At 40.1% G+C, this 27552-nt stretch overlaps 1 protein-coding gene across 2 annotated transcripts in view; it reads left to right on the top strand.

The window, feature by feature from the left end:
* Positions 1-27552, top strand: part of LOC132818789 (BTB/POZ domain-containing protein 19-like) — a 151556-nt gene that overhangs the window by 42991 nt on the left and 81013 nt on the right. For both annotated transcript variants that reach the window (XM_060829872.1, XM_060829873.1), the window contains exon 4: positions 17534-17593. In XM_060829872.1, the coding sequence (XP_060685855.1) occupies positions 17534-17593 (60 nt within the window). The remainder of the gene's footprint in view (positions 1-17533; positions 17594-27552) is intronic.

Raw genomic sequence — 27552 nt, 5'->3', positions numbered from 1 at the left:
AAAGCTTGTGATTTCAAACAAACTTGTTAAACTACAACCCAGTGTTGTGTGACTTCTGACTTTGTCCACCTCAGTCAACACTCAGTACTTCCCACATCAAGGGAAATGTAGGTATGACTGAGGATAATTCATCCTGTCTCCTGGAGACATGTGTTCTTTCTTTGGATGTGGACATTGCTAATAAAGCTGTCAGTTTTTTTGCACCTCTAGTTGCCGTGGGAAGGTTATTGTAGCACTGCAGTTCATATTTACGAGAAGGATCGTAAATGCTGAGTGACTTGTTAAGCCACTTCAGAAGAGAGTTAAAGGTCACTGCATTGATGTGGTCCACAAAAGCCAGACCAGATAAGAGCAGGCAGTTTCTTTCTGTAAAGAGCAATAGTGAACTAATTGGGGTTTGTCAGCAAACCAACTGCTTTGTTGCCACTTTTGCTAATACTGGTTTTTTTACTTCCAGAATTTCAAAAAAATTCAAAGTTTCAAAAGTGCCACGGTGAGATTTCACCTGCAGCACAACAGAGATCTTGAATTCAGTGTGTGCAAACTTCTCACCAGTTTGAGGACTCGTTACTTGGATGTCAGGATTACTGGTTATTTTGTACTTCTTCTTATCTACTGTGCAAGATTCATAATTGTCTGTATTCATTAAATTATTTGTGTGGTCACGTACTTCCACCTAGCTTCTTGTTATAATTTTTGATCATTTTATGGTAGTGTTGTTGTAGGATCGGCTGCAGTTGGCAACAAGTTTCTGACACTCCTACTCAACTCCTTTATGATTTTTAATATATTAAAACAATGTCTGTTCATCGGCTGACTGTGTAATGTTGTGGACAGTTTCCTAGTGAGTAGAAAGTGGTCCTTATGGTCCAGATGATGCTATTCTTTTCTTTAATATTCTTGCAATGATACATAGTTGAGGCATAAAAAGTTAATCCTCTGATAGTAATCTATCTGTTTAATTTAACATTTGTCTCATGCATCTTTTTTAAATTGTTGGTATTACAACATGGATTGAAATCTGTATTTACAAATAAATTATATGAAGTATAACAAGGAAATACCAATGAAATTAAGAAACTCGAGTAAAGTAAGCCCTTAATGAGCAGCTCCAACTTCTAATTGAGTTAAATAATGAACAAATTTGTTTCAACAAATATGATTCATGTGCTCAAATCTTCAGTATCCCTCCGGCACATTGATTTTATCAAGAACTCTGGGTGAAAGTACAATTTTGCCAAACAATTTGAGTGTAGTTTCAAATATCTGCCTTTTAAATCCATCAACATCAAAATTAACACTAAAACAAAGAACTGTGAATGCTGAAATTTGAAACTAAAACCAAAATTGCTGGAGAAATTCAGCAGGTCTGGCCACATCTGTCGATAAAAGCAGAGGCAATGTTTTGGGTCCAGTGACCTTCATTAGAACAGTTTGCAGTTTGAAGTAGTTTTCTGGGAAAGCTATTCAAAATTACTTTATCTAGTAAGTGTCCCCTTTATATGTCATTGTGTTGTAAGAAGAAACTAATAATGAACCTATTCCTATGTTGATGGACTTAAAAGGCAGATGTAACTTGGTCTTGATGGAGGTGGAGCTGGACATGAACCAAAGGAATAGAGTGAACTAGATGGGCTGATCAGCCTTTTCTGGGTATTACAGTATACTTTAAGTGTCCAAAATATTTCTTAAATTTTACATATCATTTTTTCATGAAATTTGATTGCCTTCGATCAGTGGTATTTGTTGATATTATTGACAGTGTTGCTCTTAAAAATATATTGCCGTAGCGTGAACTTGCTTGGTAGCTGATCGTCGTTGTTTGTTGAAGTGACGTTCCTGATGAAAAGCTTATGCTTGAAACGTTGACTTCTCCTGCTCCTCGGATGCTACCTGACCAGCTGTGCTTTTCCACTGCCATGCTTTTTGACTCTATTCTCCAGCATCTGCAGTCCCCGCTTTTGCATGGCATCATGATTTGGATGCCTTTGGGTGATTAAGCAGGCCAATTCTAGAGCGACAGAACTTTGGGTAGAAAGGGGAAGAATTGCATTGTGGAAAAGGAGTGGATTCATGAGCCAGCATTCCATTCCCTGTCCTATTAGTTCCGTTGCTTCTTCCCAGTAGAGTTCATGCAGTTTCTGATTGTGTTGTGCCTATGTGATACAGTTTCTGGCAAATTCATTTCTTGTGCTAATGTCAATTTGCCCCATTCAGGATGTCCTTAAAATGTTTTCCTTGTCCTTCTCAGGATTGGTGCTGTCCTTAAGTTAAGATTTTCAAAAAGGATTTGTTTCAGAAGTCTATTATTTGACAGATGGATGCATTGTCCATAATGGTAGAGCTGATTTTGTATGATCATTGTTACAATGCTAAAGGATTTGGCTTCAGTGAGGATGTACTAACCGCAAAGTAAAATTTGTGGAACAGGTTTTCAAGAACTAAAAGTGCAGAAAAGCTCTGGGAAAACGTTGACACTTTTAACAAAAAATTTAGAAATTAATCAGTTTTCGGAAGGAAATCAAACAAATTAAATATTCAGAAGTTCAAGATAACTGAGGTAACCCTTTGTAAGTTCAAAACAAATCCCAGTGGATCCATGTTTCAAACATCATTAAGAGCTGGATTTCACCAGTATTGGATCAAAATATTTGTGATAGGATTATTTGGGAATCTGTAACGCCGATACAGTGTATGAATATCTCTCTGTTGTGAAACAATTGCTACACATAATGCCTGTATCTAGACATCGTCCAGCATACCAACAAACGTAACAGGCAGTAAGTGTTCACACAATGGTGCGATGGTTCTCACACCCATGTTCATAGCAATGGCAGTGACGTTAATCATACTTTCACTGAAATTATTGTTTCTGATTTGCAGCTCTAAACTTTATACCAAATTGTAATATATCAGGTTATCCATCATTTATCAAGAAATAATTTATCACTAAGTGCAAAGATTTCCTGCATTTTCAGACTTTTAAAATCTGACACAGTGATCTGAACAACAGATTTGCTTTATGTTATCGAATCAATAAATTCTACTTTTTTGTAGTATCATCTGATATGGACTACTGTTTAAAGTTCAGCAATGATCAGTTGTGTAAGTGAACAGCCTGGTGTGACACTGCACTATGGATTTCAGAAGTTAGCTGATCTAAGCAAGTTGATTGCAATACCATTGGTTTCATCACTTCTATGTTACAGCAAGGAAAACTCAGCAGGAATTTGTGTTCCTGAATGCCAACAAGTGGTCTGGTAAAAAGTGAATTTTGGTTAAAGACAAGCTCTATTGTGACAATCACCTCAGATCTGTCAATTACACATAAATAAAAACAATGCTATGACATAAACAAAGTTGCTTCCTCACTAGAGTTATTGTTCTGGATTCTGGTGGGATGCAGATTGCCTGTGCATTACCAACCCCACCTGAAGTCTGTTCCTCCCAATTAAACAGGCTTGGTTCAGAAAAACAGATGAATGGGACTGAATCTTTGATAAAAAGCAAATGTGTGATCATTTATTGAAGTAAGCAAAGACTTGCATTTATATAGCACTTCTCATGGCCACTGGAAAGTCTTATAACATTTCATAGCCATTGAATTGCTATGTAGTTGCTTTTGCAATTTCAGCAACAGCAGGCAAGTTCCCACAAACAGCAATGAGAATAATCAGATTCTTTTTTAGGAATGGATTAACATTAGCCTAGGTAATGAAGAAGCAGCGCTTCAAAAGCTAGTGCTTCCAAATAAACCTGTTGGACTATAACCTGGTATTGTGTGATTTTTAACTCTGCACAGGAATGTCAGCCTCTTTGATTTTTTTCTGTGTTCAGGACTAAATCTTAAACTTGGAACCCTTAATGAGAACCAAGTGGGCTATTCACTGAGCCATGGCTGTGACATTAGTGCAACTGCTTAAGTTACGGTATTCTATTGAATACAATCTCAAAATTATTCCTCATCACAGCATTTGTGTTGTTTTCTCCAAAAAAAACATTAATAGTTCATTTCTTTTAAAAATGTATTTATATTTCAAGTGTTTTTTGTGTTGTTAATTCTAGGGAATAACCTCTTTCTATTTAGGCATCCCTTCTCAGCTATAAGCACCCCCAGCCACAGCAAAGTAAAGGTTTCTCTGTTCTGCCACAATATGCCATTATATTTTGGGATTTCAGCTTTGGGGAAAGGGTCACACTGTCTCTGTTGTCTAATTGCCTAATATTTTTTGTCTTAAAGCTTTGTTCATCCTAAGAAGAAATATGTAAGATGAAAAATTAATATTGATCTGTTTTGTTAAAATTGCAGGATTGATTAGGATAAATTACTGTAATGTTATTTTGCTTCATTGCGTAGGCTGTAGAACAAACTTTCAATAATAATCCAGGCCCTTGTGTAAAATTAGTTCCATGATTTTGGAGTCATAAAGGCACTATTGTTGAGCTGTGTGTTAAATAGTGGGTTTGATAAATGTTCTGGAGATTTCTTAAATTACGTTTAATGTTAGAGAACATTTTTCTATAGAAATCTCAAAGGAAGTTAAATAAGAGGGAGGTCAGATACATGATGAGAATGGAGTTTAGCTGGGTTACTGACTCCAGTTGACTCTGCTCATAGATGTGGTTTGGATCTGTGGTAGGAATGTCAGTGTGGCTTTTTTCAGTGCTCCCACTCACTATGAAGCAAATCACACGGCAAACTCTGGCTGGCACACAGGCATACTTAAAGGTGGAACTTTAAAATCTTCTCTCTGATTTCCTTTGCTTCTTCAGAAGCTTTACCACACTGGTGCCTTGCTGAATGATGCAGTATTAAAAAAAAAGAAGTGTAAAGATGATAAGACATAACAGCTGAAGTAGGTCATTAATCCCAATAAGTCCCCTCCATCATTCAATGAGATCATGAATGATCTCATAATTATCAATTCTTAACTCCATTTTCCTGCCCTTTCCAATAATCATTGATTCCTTTACTGATTAAAAATGTGTTCATCTTAGCCTTCTTTGGTAAAGAATTCCATGGATTCATTATCCTTTGAGAGAAGAAATTCTTCCTCATCTCTGTCTTAAATGTGTGACCCCTTATTCTGAGATGATGTCCTCTGGCTCTAGACTCTCACATAAGGAGAAATAACCTTTCCATACCTACAATGTCAAATTCTCCAAAATTCTTGTAAGTTTCAATAAGGTTGCCTTTCATTCTTCAAACTTCCAATGTGAATTGGCCCAATCTACTCAACCTCTTCTCATAAGATAATTCCTCCATATTTGGGATCAACCTAGTGAACCTTCTGTGGGCTGCCTTCACGTCCAGTATTTCTTTGTTGAGATAAGGGGCCCAGTTGTTTGTAGTATTACAAATGTGGGCTGACAAGTATGTTTTCATACAGTAAGAATTTTTCTGCAATAATTTTCAGTCTGTAGTGCTAAGTACATGATTCAGCTCTCCCTCCTCTGGAAGTTCACAGCATTAGAGATTCCAGCCTTCAGCCAATTCAACTCTCTAAATGATATCAAAAGTGCACTGGATGCTGCAAAGTCCATGAGTCCTGTCAATAAGACTTGTGCTGCAGAACTTGTTGCAGTCCTAGCCAAATTGTCCATTTCAGCTACAACACTGGCATCTACTTGACAAGTTGAAATTGCCCAGGTATGTCCTGTACGCAGAAAGCAAGACAAATTCAACCCTGCCAATTGCTGCACTATCAATCTATTATGGAACTTCAGGAAGGTGATGGCAGAGGTCAAGAACACTGTTTTCAAGCAGCTCTTCCTTAGGAATAACCTGCTCACTGGTGCTCAGTTTGGGTTCTGCCAGGGCCACTGTATTTCTGATTTCGTTGCTACCTTGATCCAAATGTGGATGAAAGAGCTAACACGTGCAGTGAGGTGACAGTGACTGCCCTTGATATCAGGCCTCACTTGACCGAGTGTGTCATCAAAGGATTCCGAGCAAAAATAAAGTCAATGGGATTTGGGAGAAAGCTCGTTGCTGGTTGGAGTCATATCTACCACAAATGAAGATGGATGTGGTTGATGGAAATCGGTCAGCTCAGCTCCAGGACAATTCTGCAGGAGGTACTCAAGATACGTCCTAGGCTAAACGTGCTGCTTCATCAATGACGGTCCCTCTGTCATGAGGTCAGAAATGGGGAATTTTGCTGACGACTGCAAAATATTCAGCACCAAATGCACCTTGGGAATCTGACTCGTGTCCTATTCTATTTGTGCTTCATGTGCATGAATTGACAGAAACTAACTGATTGAGGGAGAAAAAGAAAGATTCTAATGAAATGCAGCAATGAAAAAAGTATCACATTTTATAAAGAGATGTATTTTCATTTTATAATCAAAGAAGATCAGTATAATTCACTCTATTTTGACCCAGAAGTATTAGGGGTGAAAGATGAAACAAAACGCAGTGACTGTGCCTCGATGATTGAGTGTTAACTTCCTCGTTGTGCTATATTACAGATGTTTCTCAAATTTTTCTTACATCAGAATAGTACTTTGGGACTTGGGTGTCATATTCTAATGAGGGTAGTTCTTTGTTTTCTGTTGCAATCTTGGTATTGGATTGACCGTTGAATGTAGCCCAGCTCCTCAGATACTGAAGCAGTCCATGTCTAAGTGCAGAAAGATCTGCACTTTGTGCAGATCTCCAGGTTTGTGGTAACAAATAAAGTTACATTTATGTCACACAAGTGCCAGGCAATGACCATTGCCCCTTGACATTCAATGGTGTTACCATCGCTGAATCCCCCATTATCAACATCCTGGAGGTTACCATTGCCCAAAACTGAACTGAACTAACACAAGAATGTTGTGGTTGCAAGAGCATGTCAGAGACTAGGAATCTTGCTGCCAGCAACTCTCCTCCTGATTCCTGTCCACCATTTACAAGGCATATCACATGCATGTATGGGAACACTTACCACTTGCCTGATCTTTATAAGTTTACAAGACGAACATTTTGACATCTGTTTTACTTCCCTGTGATCCTTAGGAACTTGTTGGCATGACCATGTTTCCTATATTTCTGTTTCATTTATAAATTAGGTGCTTGGATTTTCAGACTAATCAATTTTTATGTGGAATTTACCAATTAATTTTTAAAGATGGTGTGTATGTATGGAACGTGCAAGCAAGGGTTAAAGTCCATGCCCTAAATAAAGATCTATTTTTAGATTAATTCTCTTTGGAAGGGTTTTTAAAATCAAGACCTCAGGGAACATTATTAATCTGTCAAAAGCAGAAGATATTGAAAGCCTTGGGAATCTGACTAGTGTCCTATTCTGTCTGTGCTTCATGAAATTCCTTTAGTGCATGAATTGACAGAAACTAACTGAATGAGGGTGAAATCCAGCAATGAACAAAATGTCACATTTTATAAAGAGATGTATTTTCATTTTATAATCAAAGAAAATCAGTATAATTCACTCTATTTTGACCCAGAATTATTAGGGGTGAAAGATGAAACCAAACACCGTGTGCCTCGTTGATTGAGTGTTAACTTCCTCCTTGTGCCATTATTACAGAGGTTTCTTAAACCTTTCATCTGGGTTGTACTTTGGGACTTTGGTGTCTTTGTTTTCTGTTGGTATTGAATTGACCATTGAATGTAGCCCAGTATATTGTCCTTTGTGAAGGGCACCGACTTCTTCCTTTGTAAGATCACTTATTGCATCCTCTGCTTCAGCTGATCTCTCATTTTAACTCGCATGCTTAAACTCTGAGTTTTGCATTTGCCACCTTCGGACATGACTATCCCGGGTAGATCTCCACACTGAGCAGGTCAAAAACTTTTCTAGATATATTTTATCCTGCATCGAGCATTCTTATCCTTGCTGAAATGATGTTCGTGTCCTCACTAACTCTGTACATCTGTCAATTGAGAAAAGGCTTGAAGGGACATATAGCCCACTTCTGCTATTTTTTTTCGACTTAGATATCTTCCTCCAGACCTATTATCCCATGACCTGAACTTTTCCAATGCCATTGACAATAACACCAAACAACGTGATGACATCAGTTAAAAGAACAGGTGTCACTGTGAAAGATGTTCACCTTATGACAAAATCAAAAGACTTTACTTCTTTCACCAATCCAAGGTAGGAGACAGAGGGTGGTGGGAGAGTGTTGCTTTTCAGGCTGGAGGCTTGTGACCAGGATCTGTGTTGGGTCCACTGCTTTTTGTAATTTATATAAATAATTTGGATGTGAAGATAGGAGGTATGGTTAGTAAGTTCGCAGATGACACCAAAATTGGAGGTGTAGTGGACAGAGGAGAAAGTTACCTCCAAGCACAGGATCTTGATCAGATGGGCGAATGGGTCAAGGAATGGCAGATGGAGTTTAATTTACCATGTAACATTGAGAAATAGCCAAATTTTTTGACTAACTTTTTAAGGTTAAATTTATGGGGTTGACTATTACATGAATACTACTTTTGAGTGGCTAAATGTAATACCCATTGAAATTCATACCAGCATAACCAAAAGTCCATTGGTCTCGAAATGAATAAAGAAAAAAAAGAATTACAGTATTCTGAAAACCCAGAGTAAAGCGCAACAGCTTGCGAGTTGGAAGCCCAGAACACAGCAGGATGACCGGCAAACTGGAAACCTGGAGCGGAATTCAATGACCAGCACACTGACTCATAAATGTTGATCTGTTATTTGTGAAGAACTAGGGTCAACTTTTACACTAGATATATGGAAGATTTCAGACTTTTTTTGGCCAAAAATAGGGAGTCAACTTTTACATGAGGTCGATAATTACTCAAGTACATACCGTCGGTAAATGTGAGGTGCTGCTTTTTGGAAAGGTAAATCAGGGCAGGATTTATGTACTTAATGGTAAAGTCCTGGGGAGTGTTGCTGATCAGAGACCTTGGAGTGCAGATTCGTAGTTTTTTGAAAGTGGAGTTGCAGGTGGATAGGATAGTGAAGAACTTGTTTGGTATGCTTTCCTTTATTGGTTAGTGCATTGGATAAAGCAGTTAGGAAGTCATGTTGCGGCTGTACAGAAAATTAGTTAGGGCACCATTGGAATACTACATGCAATTCTAGGCTCCCTGCCATAGAAAGGATATTGTGAAACTTGAAAGGATTCAGAGAAGATTTATCAGGATGTTGCCAAGATTGGAGGTTCTGAACTATAGAGAGAGGTTGAATAGGCTGGAGCTGTTTTCCCTGGAGTGTCCGAGGCTGAAGGGTGACCTTTATACAGGTTTATAAAATCATGAGGGACATGGATATGGTAAATAGACAAGGTTACTTTCCCAGGGTAAAACTGAAAGGCATAGGTTTAAGGTTAGAGAGGAAAGATTTAAAAGGGCAACTTTTTCACAGACAGAATGGTACGTGTATGGAATGGGCTGCAGGAAGTGGTGACAGCTGGTATAATTACAACAGTTAAAAGGCAAAGGAAGGGTTTAGAGGGATATAGGCCAAATGCTGGCAAATGGGACTAGATTAATTTAGGATATCTGGTCGGCATGAATAAGTTGGACCAAGCGTCTGTTTCTATGCTGTTTCTGACTCTGTAAATCTAATTATCTTCCATTACATGCTTCAAGGAAAATTAAGATTCTCCAAACCATTTACAACAGTCAATGTCAATAGTTCATCAGCAAATGTCTTCAGTGAAAAATATTCAACAAATAAAAACCTGACAGTGGCACAGAATGACAAAGAGCAATATCTGTGTCAATTATCCTCAAGAAAACAACTACTTCTACAAATTAAGATAAACTTGTAAATTCTGAGATTCTATGACTTGGGAGTGGGGATAGGAGTGGTAGAACAGAGAGTGGTAAACTTGATTTACATCTAAAAGCTTTGGGGGGATGGGTAGAGATGGAGAGATTGTCTAAGATATTTGGCTTGGAAAGGTTAATACTGAACACTTAATGGAGCTCTGCCCAATTGAATATATATATGACATGTTTCTGGCTGAACTAGTCATTCTGCCTCGGTTTGTTCCAGCCTGTAGTTAGACACTGTAGTGTGCAATCATGTAGAATAGACTTACCTGCAATCTCTTACCTCGTGTTAATGTATGGAAAGTTGTTCTACTGCACTTCCTGTCTTAGTATTGAGTAATACGTCTGTCTTATTACTCAAGCATGTGTCTCTCCTACCAAAACTTTCATGAGGTCATCTTCACCACTTAGTGTTAGTAAGCATTAGACTTGTACTTGAAGAGGGCTTGGTGCTGCTTTCTACCCACAAATTTGAAGGTGGACTTCTAACAAGGTTCTCCCTTACAACAAAGTTCCAGTTCCAGGCATCTCGATCAATTCAGTCCCCACAGAAGCCATTTCTGGTGCTCATGGCATGAGGGACTGCCAGCATCAGATTGGTGGGGCATCTTCCAGTGATCTCAATTGTCATGGCACCTGATTCCATGGCTATCCCACAGAACTGCCCACTGTCTGCCTCGGGAATAAAACCTCCATCGACCTCAGAAAATGCCAACTAGAAAGATTTTAAGGGGGATTTCTAGAACTTAGATGCTAGGCAACTGAAGACATCGCTGACAACGATGGAGTGATAGAAATAGATCTGCAAGGCACAGGATTGGAAAACTGCAGAGATCTCAGAGAACAATAGAAAGGGCAAGGGCAAGGAGGGATTTTTTAAAAAGTGTGTCAATTTTGAAATTGAAGTGTTGCTGGACTCGGAGGTGTTGTAGGTCAGTGAACACAGGATTGATGGGTGAAGGTAACTTGGGGTAATCTGGGATCTGGGCAGACAAGTTATGGTGAGGGTAAATTTATGGATAGTGCAACTTTGGAGGCATGAAATCAGAAATGCATGGGAATTGTTGAATAGAAAAGTCTAGATGTATTGATTCTTGTTCCTGCAGTTGTCTAGGTCCTGCACTCTACACTTCTCTCACCAACTCCTCTTTCTAACTTCTCCTCCGTCTTTTCAATGCTGCTTAAAATTGTATGACCAAGCTTTTGATCATTGCTTCTGATATCTTGTTCTGTGTTATACTGTTCTTTGTTTCGTGGAATGCATCATGATAAAGATTTTAAATATCCATGAGGTGTATTTGCTCATAAACGGGATGCGTGACAATGCTGTACTTCATGAAAGAGAGCAGTCTTTTGTCTGTTAATATGTTGTTTGCAGAATTGAGGATTGATATACCTCAAGAATTCTTACTGCATTTCATTAGGACAAACAGGAAGAAGGCTGCTATTTTCTGATTGCAAAATTAAAACTGCTTGAATCCGATTGTGGCTGGACTATTGCTGTTGCCTATTATGCGTTGAAATTCGAGTGAATTGTTCCAGCCGAAACAATTTGCATTTGAGGCTCTTGTCATCACGCTCCATGGGGCCATTCTAATGCCTTTGTAACTATAAGTTGTAAAGCTTATTTTGTTCAGCTGGTAGTTTTTATCTGAAAGACCACCTTTCAGAGGCCTGTTCTTCATGGTAATTAAGAGTGCAAAAAACAGCAGATTTCATGTTTTAGCAATTAGCATTATTTTGCTCTGTAACATGAGGCCAAATTAGGCAACATAAGCTCATGCAATTCATACAAAGACTTTACTTACTTACTTCCAAAGAGCATTTCATTTCCAGATCTGTGAGAAGAATTCAAAGCAGAATGGCTAAATGCTTGATTAACCACTTGAAAACTGTTTCCAGACTTTTTATTGGGCTGTATAATAGCTTAACTATAGGCTTGCTATAAATGTTCCTCTTCTGTGTTATTTTAATTAATACAACTGATCTGTTATATAAAAAATGTTCAACACAGCTAGTAAAACTGGTTTTCTGATTAAGTTACATGTGCATTCCAGATTACAGTTAAATGATGGATTGTTTTCCTTGAAGTATGTAGCATCCACATAAAGATCATAGACGGGCTTGTGTGTGATGATATGTTTTAAACAAAATAATGGACACTAGTTCAATTCATCACAATTCATCTATCTAGCGTAAATTGATTTAACACCAATTATAAAGTCATGGTTCCATTGGTGTAGAAATCTATAATTGCAATGAAATCATGTTGGTCCCGTAATGCTGAATCTCTACATCCAGCTGCATTGCTACTGAGTACCCAGCATAACCTCCACTCTCTCCTCCCCGCTTCGACCACCCTACAAAGTACCTGGGAGCATTGGCGAGTGCACACATTATTTGTGAAGATTGCTTTGCAAATTGGCTTTTCATTTTATTGGCCAAATTTGCGTGTGATTATCATTTAAAAATGTCAGGAAGATCTGGGGAGGATGCTCTTTGGTCAGTTGATGTTGACTCATTGGGCCGAATGGCCTGCTTTCACAATATAGAGATTCTTTGATCTCAATTGAGTTATATATTCTAAGCTTTTAAAGGTGAATTTTGGCTTTCAAACTGTCTTTGCTGTCTGTGTGTGGAAATCAGGTGACACCAGCTTTGACTGCTTATGAATTATGGTTGTTTTGGGTAAGTATTAAAGAGTGCCTGGAACCAATAGATTTAGAGGTCGACAGCCATATAACATGCAACTGGATCCTTTGGTCTAACTAGCCCACATCAACCATGTTCCAAAACTGAACTAGTCCAACTTATCTGCGTTTAGCCCATATCCCTCTCAACCTTTCCTATTTATGTACCTATCCAAGTGTCTTTTAATTGTTGTAACTGTACCCGCATCCTCAACTTCCTCTGGCATATTATTCCACACATGAAACACACTCTATGTAAAAATGTTGCCCATCGTGCCCTTTTTATAATATTTTCCTCTCACCGTAAAATTATGCCCCATAGTTTTCAATCCCCCCACCCTAGGGAAAAGATCCTTGCTATTCACTTTATCTATGTCCCTCATGATTTTATAAATCTCTGAGGTCAAATTCCTATGCTCCAGAGAAAAAAGTCCCAGCCTATTTTTATAACTCAAACCTTCCATTCCCAGTAACATCCTGGCAAATCTTCTATGAACCCTCTCCAATTTAATAATATCCTTTCTACAGCAGGTCAGCCAGACTGCACACAGTACTCTAGAAAAGGCCAAAAACCCCTTTGAGGGTATTTGCTCAAACTCAGCATTCTTCTGTCCTTTTTTTATGTTTTATTTTCCCCAAGCTGTCAGCATGACTAGTCTGCATAGGATGGTGGACCAGACTCAATTGTTTATTGGACAGGATGGACGTCAAGAGGAATTATGTCAATCTGTCTCTTATTTTCAAACTTTTCTACTTTGCATGCTGGTGAGAGTAAACATGCTGCCATCCTTCAATGTGACCAGCACAGAAGAAGAACTTGTAATTTTTTTAAGTTGCTTTTGTATTTATAACACCCAAAGTTCATTCTAGACAACCTGTTAACTTCATTAAGCTGAGGGCTACAGTGGTATAGGTAAAAACAATGACTGCAGATGCTGGAAACCAAATTTTGAATTAGTGGTGCTGGAAGAGCACAGCAGTTCAGGCAGCATCCAAGGAGCAGCAAAATCGACGTTTCGGGCAAAAGCCCTTCATCAGGAATACAGGCAGAGAGCCTGAAGCGTGGAGAGATGAGCTAGAGGAGGATGGGGTTGGGGAGAAAGTAGCATGGAGTACAATAGGTAAGTGTGGGAGGGGATGAAGGTGATAAATCAGGGAGGAGGGTGGAATGGATAGGTGGAAAAGAAGATAGGCAGGTAGGACAAGTTCAGACAAGTCATGGGGATAGTGCTGAGCTGGAAGTTTGGAACTAGGGTGAGGTGGGGGAAGGGGAAATGAGGAAACTGTTGAAGGCCACATTGATGCTCTGGGGTTGAAGTGTTCCGAGGCTGAAGATGAGGCATTCTTTCTCCAGGCGTCTGGTGGTGAGGGGGCAGCAGTGAAGGAGGCCGAGGACCTCCATGTCCTCGGCAGAGTGGGACGGGGAGTTGAAATGTTGGGTCACAGGGTGGTGTGGTTGATTGGTGCGGGTGTCCCGGAGATGTTCCCTAAAGCGCTCTGCTAGGAGGCGTCCAGTCTCCCCAATGTAGAGGAGACCGCATCGGGAGCAACGGATGCAATAAATGACATTAGTGGATGTGCAGGTAAAACTTTGGATGTGGAAGGCTCCTTTAGGGTATGTTGTGAACTCTTGATTGCTCCAAATGCATCAACAAATTGTAACTAAGCAATGGTCAGTGTTTTCAAGAAGGCCAATAGGCAAAACAGAAAATATTTGGGGAAGACATTAAGTTTGCAACAGCTTAAAAAAAAATTCTGACTGGCTTTTCAGGCTACCTGTTGTACTGTCAAAGCTGTAGAAAACCTGGTAGTGGCAATAGAGTGGAAACAACTCTGAAACAAAGCCAGTTACTGACTGATTGGATAATCATGGATAAGGAACACATAAGAGAAAGTGGTGGAAGGCCGATGCACAAAGTGGGGAGGTAGTGATACTTGGAGGCACATGAATGGTAACAAAATGACATAATGGAATTGGAAGTCCCAGAAGTGTACAAAGGGGAGCTAACACAAGTCAAAAGCTGTACATTTGCAGCGGAGTTTTGATGGGATGAAGAAATATGGTTTTGAACCTGTCTATCTAAGTGGGTGACATATGAAATCAGCTGAAGGTAACCTCTCCGGGACAAAGTAAAATAAAAATTCAAAATTAGAAGATACTAATTAAGTATTAGTTTTAAAAATTAACTAACTTACCTTGGCACAAGAAAATCAGAATGACCTCAAGGTCATTGAAAATCAAAGAAATTGCTCCATGGTGCTACCTGATGTACAAAGACTGTTACTACACTGATCATGGAGGATCTTGAACATTGGCCAATCTGAAGAGGACAGGCGTTTGTCAAGAACTACTGAACAGAAAAGTGATGTAACTTGACTTAGTAGCCTTCAAATAATGCTTATATTATTATGTAGCAATGCTATATTATTTACAATCCTGAGAGGTTGCTTTATTATATATTTGAAAAACAATCAGTGGTCTCACAATTTCAAAAACACTCAGCCTGTGGTTGTTGCTGTGCTGTGTGACTAGTTGAGAACAATGGGGCAGTGTCTAAAGTGCCTTAACAGTTCCAAACTACAGCCTCCGTTCTCCCAGGAGCTCATTTCACCAAAGACTCATAATTGTAGCAGGAACCAGCAAATCCAACAATTTACTTTTGTAATCTGAAATTGCTATCTGTTACTTCAGAATGAAATACAACTAACCAACAGAAATCCATTCCTCAAAAAATATGTCTATAAATTTTATCAGGTTGGTCTTACAAATCAACGATAAGCAGGATTAATGCTGGCTGAAAATGCCACTGTGGCTCGCATGAAAACATGAAGAAAATGAGCTGGAATCAGTGCTGTTGAGCTGCATTCAGGCAGTACTAAGTGTTTGGAGGCAGCCAAAATCTAACAAGTGGCTTTTAAATTAGAGGGGGTGATTAGGTGGAGAGGAACAATGAGCCTAACAAGTGGAATCACTTGAAATTGGGTGTTCCAGGACAATAAAATTCCACGTAAATCAGTTGAAAATACTCTCTTTTTATCTAAAGAACCGATGTTCGGTTCCTGGACCAAGTACAGATCATGGGAAACAAATACAACTGCAACCTTAGCTTAAATGTATGGTTTTATGATCTCTTTCTGAAACCAACCAACTTTGAATTGACAGGCACTCACCTAATGATAGAAAAGGCAACAATCAACCATCCTGGATATTAGTCCTCTACTCTCACACAATCTCTCGAGCATACAAACAAAATCATAAATATCTGAAACAACCCCCCCATTGCTGAGTTATCATCACTGAATGTGTTCCCCTCCACCACCCCCTCCCACCTGCCCGCACAATTAGTCACTAATTACTGTGTAATCTAATTAATGGTCAGTCAAAAACATGTGAACGTTAATCCCTTGTGCAGAGTATTGATATAAACTATTTATAATTCCTATCCCTTGACCAAGTCCAGAATCTATAGCAATGTAATCTTCCAACCTTTAGCCATAGGGCGGCACGGTGGCACAGTGGTTAGCACTGTTGCCTCACAGCTCCAGAGACCTGGGTTCAATTCCTGACTCAGGCGACTGACTGTGTGGAGTTTGCACGTTCTCCCCGTGTCTGCGTGGGTTTCCTCTGGGTGCTCCGGTTTCCTCCCACAGTCCAAAGATGTGCGGGTCAGGTGAATTGGCCATGCTAAATTGCCCGTAGTGTTAGGTAAAGGGGCAAATGTAGAGGTATGGGTGAGTTGCGGGTCGGTGTGGACTTGTTGGGCCGAAGGGCCTGTTTCCACACTGTAAGTAATCTAATCTAATTGTACAGTAATTCTAGGATTATGAGTCAAATTTACACATAGACCTTCCAGTTCTCACAAATTTATCTACATTTATCCTGCAGAAAATAAGCAGTGGTGCAAAGTGAGCATAGCAATTCTCACCTCCAGGTTTAAACACCACCCGTTCCCCCACCCCACTCTCTCTCACACAACAGAAATATCTACTCCAGCCACATGCCATTGTCCCAATGAGCAATTAGTGCTCCATTATGCTTATCCACAGCCCTGATGGTCTTTTGAAAGAGCTATTTAAGATTATTCTGTATAATGTACAAAGTACACCCGTTACTTATTGTTCATTTATTATTCAGTAAATTAATTGGATTTGTACAGGTCTGCCATAGGGGCTAATTTGCTTTGAAGGTTACGAGAAATACTGTTAACTATATTGAGATCTGGTTGGTCAGGGAATTTTAACATATAACAGGGTGAGTGGGGAAAAATATAAAAGGAGACTTTAGAGGCAACGTTTTCACATAGTGGGTGGTGTGTGTATGGAATGAGCTGCCAGCGGAAGTGGTGGAGGCCAGTACAATTGCAACATTTAAAAGGTATCTGGATGGGTAGCTGAATAGGAAGGATATTTGGAGGGATATGGGCCAGGTGCTGACAGGTGGGGCTAGATTGGGTTGGGATATCTGGTTGGCATGGACAAGTTGAACCGAAGACTCTGTTTCTGTGCTGTACATCTCTATGACTCTACGTCGTGGTTTCTTAAAGCTGTGTCTGAAGCTCATCAGGATCCCACTGCTGCCAGTGTGTTCAATGAAATTGCTAAATGGAATCTGCATTGCTGCTCACCATGTTCTATGAGCAATCTTCAATGCAAACCACCTTGTTGTCTGATGTTATTTGCACAATTGCTCAACCATGGTGTAGGCACATCACTATCCTCTTCTAGGATAAGGGTCTGAGGGACTAAGGGACTGCTTGGTCTGATGTGGAAAAGGAAAAGCATAAGTTTCTTTAATGAGAAGAGGATCCTGTCTGAATGAAATGTGTATAAACAACTATGCACATTGATAGACATTGCTATAGAGACTATGAGGATGAAAGGATTGCAAATGAGTAAGACCTAAGCTGTCCATCTACCTTGGCCACTTGAGACAAACAGTGGAGTGGTGCTCAATGTGCTCTTCAATGTTAACCCTTTCTGAGCCTTGTACATTATACAACATAACATAAATCTTTCTTCTAGTTAATGCCTAATTTGGGCCATCTTTTGTCTAATCATTGATGGACCTGTTTTTCAGATGTGTGTGGACTATATCAATAGTACCCTGACAGTAGAATCGGCCTGTGAAGCATTGCAGGTAAGCCCTGAACAGTTTATTTGAATCACATACATTGTTATAAATTTTCTTTATTGGTTGTCAGTGGCTGGTGATTAAATTTGTATTTTTATTGACCCATTTCCTGGTTGTGTCTGTGGAAAGCTGTAACACCCCTGTAACCTTGGGTAATATGATATTTAGAGGTTTGAATCCATTTTTAATTAATTTTTCTTGGGCCATTTCCATGTTAGCTGTTGCTTCTCAGCTTTAGCCATGGGAAACCACTCACACAACAGCTCAGGAAATAGCTAATATTTTGAGCTGTACCTGCAGAAGCAGGACTGGGTTTTCTGTACCCATAATGGAAATACTACAAACCCACCCTTCTAGGGCAGCCTTGTTTCCCACCTCCCCCCCCACCTCCTACTGTTAGCTGATGGAGAGCAGAAACTGCTGATTTTCTGTTCACTCAGAGTTTGGAATGAGGCCTTGGACTTAAACTGGGCCAGGTCTCTTACCCAGTCCCCACTGAGCATTAAAACAGTTTCTATTATTTTTCTTTCTTTTAACAGCTTTCAATTTTGTTTAGTGTGTTAATTACATTATTATTCCTGCATTTTTATGATCAAATCGTAAATGTTGCTCCAGTTCCTGCTTTAACTTTCTAGTGTTCTCAAATAGCTTTTTTCCCTGAAACTAAACACACCAAGAAAAATTTTAGAGTTTAAAATTTTGTTAAAGGTTATTGACATAGAAGCATTTATACATTGCAATTGCCACCTTGTTCCATTCCCGTGGAACTGCTATTTTTGTCTGGAATTAAAATGTTGGGTAGTCCGAATAGTTCAGTCCACCTATTAAAATGTTGCAACAGGCTTGGGTGGCTGAAAAACTTCTCCTTTTCATATGTTCCAAAGTATTCTCCTTGACTGAGGTACTGGAAGGCTGATGGCAGAGATGGAACTGCTCCCCCAGTGAAAAGAAATTGAAGGGAAGTGCTGAAGATACAATTTCCTAATAAATGACTGAAAAATAGTAACCTTCAACTGCAAACAGAAAACCCATTTCTCCTTCATATGACATTTCCTCGGTCATTTGTCAAGATGAACTGTACTTCTTACATAAGTGTCCATGATAAATTTCTAAAGGAATATAGGATCAGCAATAGACTATCCAGCTTTGCAGTCCAATTGATGGCTAGTCATCTACCGCAGTGCCATTTTCCCAGCTCTTTTTTGGATGCCCTTAATGATTGAGAATCTGTCGATCTCTGTCTTGAACACATCTGAGCTTGCTCCCTGGAATGGTAGGTCTAACATATGAGGAACGGCTGAGGATCCTGGGATTGTATTCATTGGAGTTTAGAAGATTAAGGGGAGACTTAATAGAGATGTACAAGATAATACATGGCTTGGAAAGGGTGGACGCTAGGAAATTGTTTCCATTAGGCGAGGAGACTAGGACCCGTGGACACAGCCTTAGAATTAGATGGGGTCAATTCAGAACAGAAATGCGGAGACATTTCTTCAGCCAGAGGGTGGTGGGCCTGTGGAATTAATTGCCACAGAGTGCAGTGGAGGCCGGGACGCTAAATGTCTTCAAGGCAGAGATTGATAGATTCTTGTTGTCTCGAGGAATTAAGGGCTACGGGGAGAACGCTGGTAAGTAGAGTTGAAATGCCCATCAGACATGATTGAATGGTGGAGTGGACTCGATGGGCTGAATGGCCTTACTTCCACTCCTATGTCTGGAAGGTCCTTGTGGATTGGTATCAATCATATGGATGGTCGGCTCCTAACTTGACCATCAGGGCTAGAATGCAAGCTTTCAAACAGAATGGCAGGTTTCTGCCCCATCATAACCCACCTCCTTTGCTCCTGCGCAATCATGCTGAGCATATCACTATTTGCAGTGGCAGTAGTCTCTGATTGCAAGCCGTAATGATGAGTAGAGTGGACTGTGTAAGAGCAGGACGTGGGACAGCAGGAAGCAGCACTTAGAGGATTGTGTGAGGGGAGACCCAGCAGCAGGTCCCTGAAACAGGCAGGGAGCAGCGCATCGGGAAGCGGTGAGAGGAGGGCCCTGAAACAGGCAGGCAGCAGCACCTATGGAAGCAGGTGAGAGGAGAGCCCTGAAACAGGCAGACAACAGCACCTATGGGAGCAGGTGTGGGGAGGGCCCTGAAACAGGCAAGCAGCAGCACCCATGGGAGCAGTGAGAGGGAGTCCCTGAAACAGGCAGGTGGCAGCACCTAGGGGAGCAGGGGAGAAGGAGGGCCCTGAAACAGGCAGACAATGGCACCCTAGGGGAGCAGTGGGAGGGACTTTCTGAAACAGTCAGACAGCAGCACCTATGGGAGCAGGTGAGAGGAGAGCCCTCTCCTCTCACAGGCAGGCAGCAGCACCTAAGAGAAAGTGAGGACTGCAGATGCTGGAGATCAGAGTCAAAATGTGTGGTGCTGGAAAAGCACAGCGGGTCAAGCAGCATACGAGGATCAGTAGAATCGATATTTCGGGCGTAAGCCCTTCATCAGAAATGTGGGGCACCTAGACGAGCATGTGAGAGGAGGGCTCTGAGACAGCAGTGTGAAAGAAAATCTAATCTCACAGAAAAACAATCAGTTGATTGACTGGTGAGTAACTGTTCTGAGGGAGTGTGTAAATAATTGGAGGTCAGAAAACACAAGCTGTCAAATGTTTTTATTTTATTTTACATTCTAATGGTCTACACTGTGTAGCTAATTCAAAAAGAGGTGGTAAGGAAAGGGGCTAAATAACTTTTGGAAAATGTTGACAGTTAATTATATATAATCAGCAAATAATTAAATAATTAATTAGCACACACCAAAGGTGTCAGGGCAGGTGATTGCTTGGACCTTCCAGGCACCAACTTCTGTGCATCATATTTAAAAGGCATTCGTGAGCACTTCACTCTCTGTATCGCAGGAGCATCACTCAACCTCTGGCTATCAGTTTCACCCACCACTGGAGCCCTCAGAGCCCAGGAAAGAAAACAGTGCCATGTTTTAGCAAGGCCTCCCTAGAGCTTCCCCTAAGGGCTATTGAGGGAGAAGAAAAGTAATTTTCCCTTTGAGTGACAATAATGAACCATCTTGAGTGATGCAGGAAGCTTGGACAGAATTGGAAAGAATTGTGAGGTAGCACTATGATGTGCTATTGTAGAAAGCCTTCACATCTAGGATTGGATGCCAGGCGTCTCTGTGTTCAGTTTGAATGGGAGAGATATGGGTCCATGAATAATGTGTTAACCCAAGTAAAGGTAGCTATCAGGACATGAAGGCAAACCTGGCTGTGGCGAACTGGGAAACTAAATAAAAAGTTAGGATAATACTGTTGCCGTGGTAGACAGTGAACCAAATTACCTACTCCTGCTTCAAGGTATTTGTTTGAGGTGTGGTTGCCCTCTTTGCCTCTGCCACTTGAGGACTAAGTGGAATTTCTGGGGCTGAAAGAGAAAGCAGAGGGACAAGAGTTAGTATTTACTGGCATGAGACAGCAGACAGATGGCTGGCTTCTGAAGGCAGTGGCAATTTGTCATGCATCATATGGAAGGATGACATTTAAGTGAGAAAGGAAGGAAAGATGGTTTAAATTCCTGCAATATTTTTTCTGCTGTGATCTTGACAGCAGTCATACTGCTGAGACCTGTCTCCCCTGCACATTTGTCCATCAACTACTCATCGAGCATAATTTACTTCACTCTTTCACGGAATATGGGTATCGTTGACAAAACCTGCATTTGTTGCCAATTCCCTTATTATTCTTGAACTGAGTTGCTTAAAGGCTATTTCAGAGTTCAGTTTAAGCGTCTGAAGTGATATATAGACCAGACTTGGTACGGATGGCTATTTTTTCTTTCCAAAAGGACATTAGTGTACTGTGTAGCCTTGATGAGGAGTTTGTTGAGCATATCCGTGATAGTTTTCTTGAACAATATGTAATGGAACCGACAAGGGAACAAGCTATCCTAGATCTGGTCTTGTGTAATGAGACAGGAATAATTAATGACTCTTGGAAGGAGCGATCACAGTATGGTTTAATTTGGAATACAGATAGAGAGTGAGAAAATAGAATCCAATACCAGGGTCCTGTGCTTGAACAAGTGGGACTACAATAGAATGAAGGAGAACTTGGCTAAAGTAGGCTGGAAGCAAAGATTTTATGGTGGGACAGTTGACGAGTAGTGGAGGACTTTCAAAGCAATTTTTCAAAGTGCTCAGCAAAAGTATATCCCAGCGAAAAGGAAGCACTGTAAAGAAAAAGGGGGTAATCTGCTATGGGTGTCTAGGGAAAAAAGGGAGGCTGTCAAATCGAAAGAGAAGACAAACAAAGTGGCCAATAACAACATGAAACCAGAAGACTGGAAAAAACTTCAAAGGTCAACAGAAAGCCACATAAAGAAATGTTAGAAAAAACTAGCACAGAATAAAAAGACCGATAGCAAAAGTTTCTATAATTATATAAAACTAAAAAGAGTGGCTAAAGTAAATGTTAGCCCTTTAGAGAATGAGAAGAGGAATTTAGTTATGGGGTATGATGAAATGGCCGAGACATTGAACAGGTATTTTGTATCAATCTTTACAGTGGAGGACACTAATAACATGCCAGTAATTGACAACGAGATGAAGATAGATGAGGACCTGGAGACAATCATTATTGAGGTAGTGTTGGGCAAGCTAATGGAGCTAAGGATTAATAAGTCTCCTGGCCCTGATGGAAGGCATCCCAGAATAGTAAAGGAGATGGTGGTAGAAATAGTAAGTGATAGTTTTCCAAAATTTTCTGGACTCCGGGGCAGTCCCAGCAGATTGGATTGTGATGCCACTGTTTAAAAAGGGAGGTAGACAAAAGAAAGAGAATTATAGACTGGTTGGCTCAACCTCTGTAGTGGAGAAGATGCTTGAGTCTATTATCAAAGAAGAAATAGCAAGGAATCTCAATAGAAATTGTCCCGTTGGGCAAATGCAGCATGGGTTTATGAAGAGCCGGTCATGCTTGACAAATCTTTTGGAATTCTATGAAGAAATTCTGAGCAAGGTGAACAATGGGGACCCGGCGGATGTAGTGTACCTAGATTTCCAAAAGGTCTTTGACAAGGTGCCACTCATGAGGCTGCTGCATAAGATAAGGATGCATGGCATTAGGGGTAAAGTGTTAGCATGGATTGAGGATTGGCTGACTAACAGGAGTGACTAGTGTTGTGCCTTAGGGATTGGTGTTGGGACCACAATTATTCACAATTTATGTAGCTGATTTGGATTTGGGGGGCATGTGTAGAGTATCAAAGTTTGCAGATGGCACTAAGATGAATGGCAGAGCAAAGTGTACAGAGGACAGTGAAACTTTGCAGAAGAACATAAATACATTGAGTGAGTGGGCAAAGGTCTGGCGGATGGAATAAAATGTAAATAAATGTGAAGTCATACATTTTGGTAGGAATAACAGTAAAAAGGATTATCACTTGAATGGTAAAATGTTGCAGCATGCTGCTATGCAGAGGGACCTGGTTGTCCTAGTACATTAATCATAGAAGGTTGGTCTGCAGGTACAAGTAATGAGGAAGGCAAATGGAATTTTGTCCTTCATTGCTAAAGGGATTGTGTTTAAAAGCAGGGAGGTCATGTTGCAGCAGTACAAGGTGCTGGTACTTGGAGTACTGTATGCAGTTTTGGTTTTCTTACTTGAGAAAGGATGGACTGGCAGTGGAGGGGATGCAGAGGGGTTTCACGAGGTTGATTCTGGAGTTGAGGGGGTTGGCTTATGAGGAGAGACTGAGTAGATTGGGATTACACTCATTGGAATTCAGAAGATTGAGGGGGGTGCTTATAGAAACATATAAAATTATGAAGGGAATAGATAAAATAGAAGTAGAGAGGATGTTTTCACTGGCAGATGAAGCTAGGACAAGAGGGCACAGCCTCAAGATTAGAGGAGGCAGATTAGAGAAGGAACTTCTTCACCCCGAGGGTTGTTAATCTATAGAACTCCTTGCCCAGTGAAGTAGTTGATGCTACTTCAGTAAATGTTTTTAAAGCTGAGGTGGTTTTTTTTAAAGATTTAGATTACTTACAGTGTAGAAACAGGCCCTTCGGCCCAACAAGTCCACACCGACCCTCCGAAGAGCAACCCACCCAGACCCATTCCCCTACATTTACCCCTTCACCTAACACTACGGGCAATTTAGCATGGCCAATTCACCTAATATGCACATTTTTGGACTGTGGGAGGAAACCCACGCAGACAGGGGGTGATGTGCAAACTCCACACAGGTAGTTGCCTGAGGCGGGAATTGAATCCGGGTCTCTGGTGCTGTGAGGCAGCAGTGCTAACCACTGTGCCACCGTGCCGCCCGTAACAATAAGAAATTAAGGGATATGGTGAGAGTGCGGGTAAGTGGATCTGAGGCCATGAAAAGATCAGCCATGATCTTATTGAATGGTGGAGTAGGCTCAAAGGGCCAGACAGCCTACTCCTGCTCCTACTTCTTATGTTCTTATGAGTGAGTTCTTAAGACAGTCAATGATGGTTTCGTGATTGCCATCACTGAGACAAGTGTTTACCTGATTGCAAAGCAAGATCTTCTCCCGCTGCACTTACATAAACTTCTGGAACTAGAGGCTACAAGAAAACTCTGACAGCATAAGATTTAGGAGCAGAAGTAGGCCATTCAGTCCATTGAGTCTACTCTGCCATTCAATGAGATCATGGCTGATCTGATAACCTTTAACTCCATTATTTGACTTTTCCTAATAATCCTTGATTCTATTATTGATTTTAAGAAATCCAAGTATATACTTATTGGCCCTGCCTTTGCGGTAAAGAATTCCACAGATTCATTGCCTCTGAAGAAAGAAATTTATCCACATCTTTGTCTTAACTGGGTGACCCCTTAACCAATGGATTGTCAGGTCAGCCATGGTCTTGTTGAGTGGCGATCAGATTCGATGGACTAAATGGTCTATTTCTGTTCCTATATCCTATGGTTATGATCAATGTATGACTGCTGCCTCACCCAGAAGTATATTGTTATCATAGAAACAGAGAAACATTTGATTGGTTGGCAACAGGCATTGTAAAGGTTGTTAGAAAGAAATGGGAAACACAAGTGAGGATGCTGCTACAACATTTGAAATGAGAGATATTGTTGGATGATCCCAGGAAGTGAGATTTCATTAAGACTTCTCCTGTCTAACATTTTTGAAAATAAATTAGAAATTCCTGGTCATGCTCACAGGCCATATACGAAAGAAAATGTTCATACTTTATTAGAGGAATAAAAACACTTCAAGAAATTCAGTATTAACTATCTTATTATAGATGATAATTAGTTAAGTTGTGACCATAAGTATAACTAAATTTCATTAGATGTTCCTATGTCTATAATATGCTGAACATAAAACATTAAATGTGAATTTCACTAGTTTAATTCAGTATAAGTCTACTTATTACTTTAATAATTTAATAATAATTTGGACGGCACGGTGGCACAGTGGTTAGCACTGCTGCCTCACAGCGCCTGTAGACCCGGGTTCAATTCCCGACTCAGGCGACTGACTGTGTGGAGTTTGCACGTTCTCCCCGTGTCTGCGTGGGTTTCCTCTGGGTGCTCCGGTTTCCTCCCACAGTCCAAAGATTGTGCGGGTCAGGTGAATTGGCCAAGCTAAATTGCCCGTAGTGTTAGGTAAGGGGTAAATGTAGGGGTATGGGTGGGTTGCGCTTCGGCGGGTCGGTGTGGACTTGTTGGGCCGAAGGGCCTGTTTCCACACTGTAAATCTAATCTAATCTAATCTTATGCTATTTTGAACATACTTGATGGGGAGCAAAACTATTTAGTCAGATAGGAATTCCAGAATTTTGCCACACAATGATAAGGCAAGGTTGATGTGTGATTTGCAAGCAAACGTCAAGGTGGTTCTGTTCTAATAATCAAGCTTGTTCTTAACCTTCTCTGTCGTAAAGTTTGTAAAGCTGGAAGATGCAATTGATGGTAAGTTTGGTAGGTTGTTGTAGAACATCTGTAATTAGTGACTACAGGATGTGGCAATAGAGAGGGTGGGTGGTGAGTTCGTTGGCATGGGTACAGATCAGTTGACTGTTTTTATTTGTATGCATTATTGCTATTGTGTGATGAATTGAACTTTTCAGCAAGTTCAAAGAAGACAAATTGCATTTAAATAGCAGCTTTCTTGATCATCAGATGTTTCAAAGCACTTTACAGCCAATGCAGTACTTTCAAAATGTGCTTGCCTTTGTAATGTAGGAAACATAGCAGACAATTTGTGCACTGCAAGCTTTCATAAATATAAGTGTGAGAGTGACATCCTGATGAGATTTGTAAAAACTGGAGAAGCTTTGATGAGCCAGGAGATGATCAGTGCTGTTATGGGGTACTTGGTTTGACTCATGTAACAGCATTGTTAATGTGGTTTTCTCAGTTAAGTTTTTGGTCAGTACTGATTTGCAATATAGTGACAGGGGCTGAAGAATTCTGTTGGTGCTCGAGGTCACAGAGAAGTCTTTTGCTTTTTTAATTTTGGAAGATTGGTGTTGCTCAGTATTTATCTGGTGTTCCCTAACATTTTTCAACTCAAGTCTGGATATGTCCAGATCCCAGGTGATGGTTGAAATAGATTATTCCACTATCAAAAGAGCTGTGAATGGAGGAGTCCATAGTAGTTATGTAATCATACACTTTGATAATGCTGAGCTGGGGAACAATGTACCCTTGTAAATCTATTAGAAAAATACAATCAGTAGATAAATTTTAACTTCTCTCAGCAAATGTTGGGTGACCTGCTCACTGTTTGCAAAATGTTTACTTTTATTATATCAGATCATACTAGCTGATTACAGAGCAGTGGTGGGACTCTGCACTTATTAAAGATCAATATCTAGCAGAAATTAACCTGCGCGACTTTGTGCTTGGAATGTAATGATTCTGCAGATAATAGATAATAAATGTAAGTGTCCTAGAAATGTACAGCTTGGAAACAGACCCTTGGGTCCGACTCATCAATGCCAAACAGATATCCTAAATAAATCTAGTCCCATTTGCCAGCATTTGGCCCGTATTCCTCTAGACACTTTCAAATCCTATACCCATCTGGCTGCCTTTTAAATGTTGTAATTGTACTAAAAGTCACCGTTTTCTTTTAGGCAGAGCTGACAGCTACAGTTCTGAGACTTCGGATATGTCTGACTCTATCAGTATTGTTAACATTACAGTATGATGAAGCTTCTGTGAATGCTTGAATGACAAGGGCCTGAACGTGTTCTTTATCCTGATTGGTACTGTCCTAGTTGATGCAGATTTGTTTGCATTCTTTATTCCATGGTCAGTTTATCAATCTATGTAGGGTGAGGCACAGAGATGATCCTGTTCAGGACAGTGACCCCAAAATAAAAATAACAGACATAGCAGTGTCCGGAATAGCAAAGGGGAAAGATCAGCTGAAAACTGGATGAGTAGTTAGTCTAACCCCAACATACTTGGCACATGGTTCTGTATATCTTTAACAAATTAATGTCAGTAATGTTGGATTAGATTGCTTAGAAATGGTGAATTGACATTGGGATTACAATAGTCATTTGGTAATACAGAACTTGAGTGTGTTTTAAAAATATTTCTTAGTTGTATGTTTGCATTTTTACAAAGACTTTCAGCTTGCCCTCATCAGAGCATTTCGTATTGAGACAAATTCAAAAGGGGTTAACAGTGTTTAATTCATTGATGATAAAACCGTGTTGAACTGTATTAATCAAATTCACCAAGTTACCATCCTCATAAATATATCAAAAGAAATTCCTTGAAGACAAATTTGCTAAAAAAATGGTTAAGTTTTAAATGATACTAACTTGCACTGGTTCTTAACAGATTTCATTTCTAATGATATACAAATTATTTTGTGGTGCAATTAGGGAGTAAATGTTCTCAAAACAGTGCCAATTTTGTGCAGTTTGCACCTGATTGCTGATTGC

This window comes from Hemiscyllium ocellatum, chromosome 9, assembly GCF_020745735.1.
Source record: "Hemiscyllium ocellatum isolate sHemOce1 chromosome 9, sHemOce1.pat.X.cur, whole genome shotgun sequence".
Taxonomy (NCBI): Eukaryota; Metazoa; Chordata; class Chondrichthyes; order Orectolobiformes; family Hemiscylliidae; genus Hemiscyllium; species Hemiscyllium ocellatum.
Note: the sequence above shows the minus strand (reverse complement) of the source record. Positions and strands in the feature narration are given on the sequence as shown.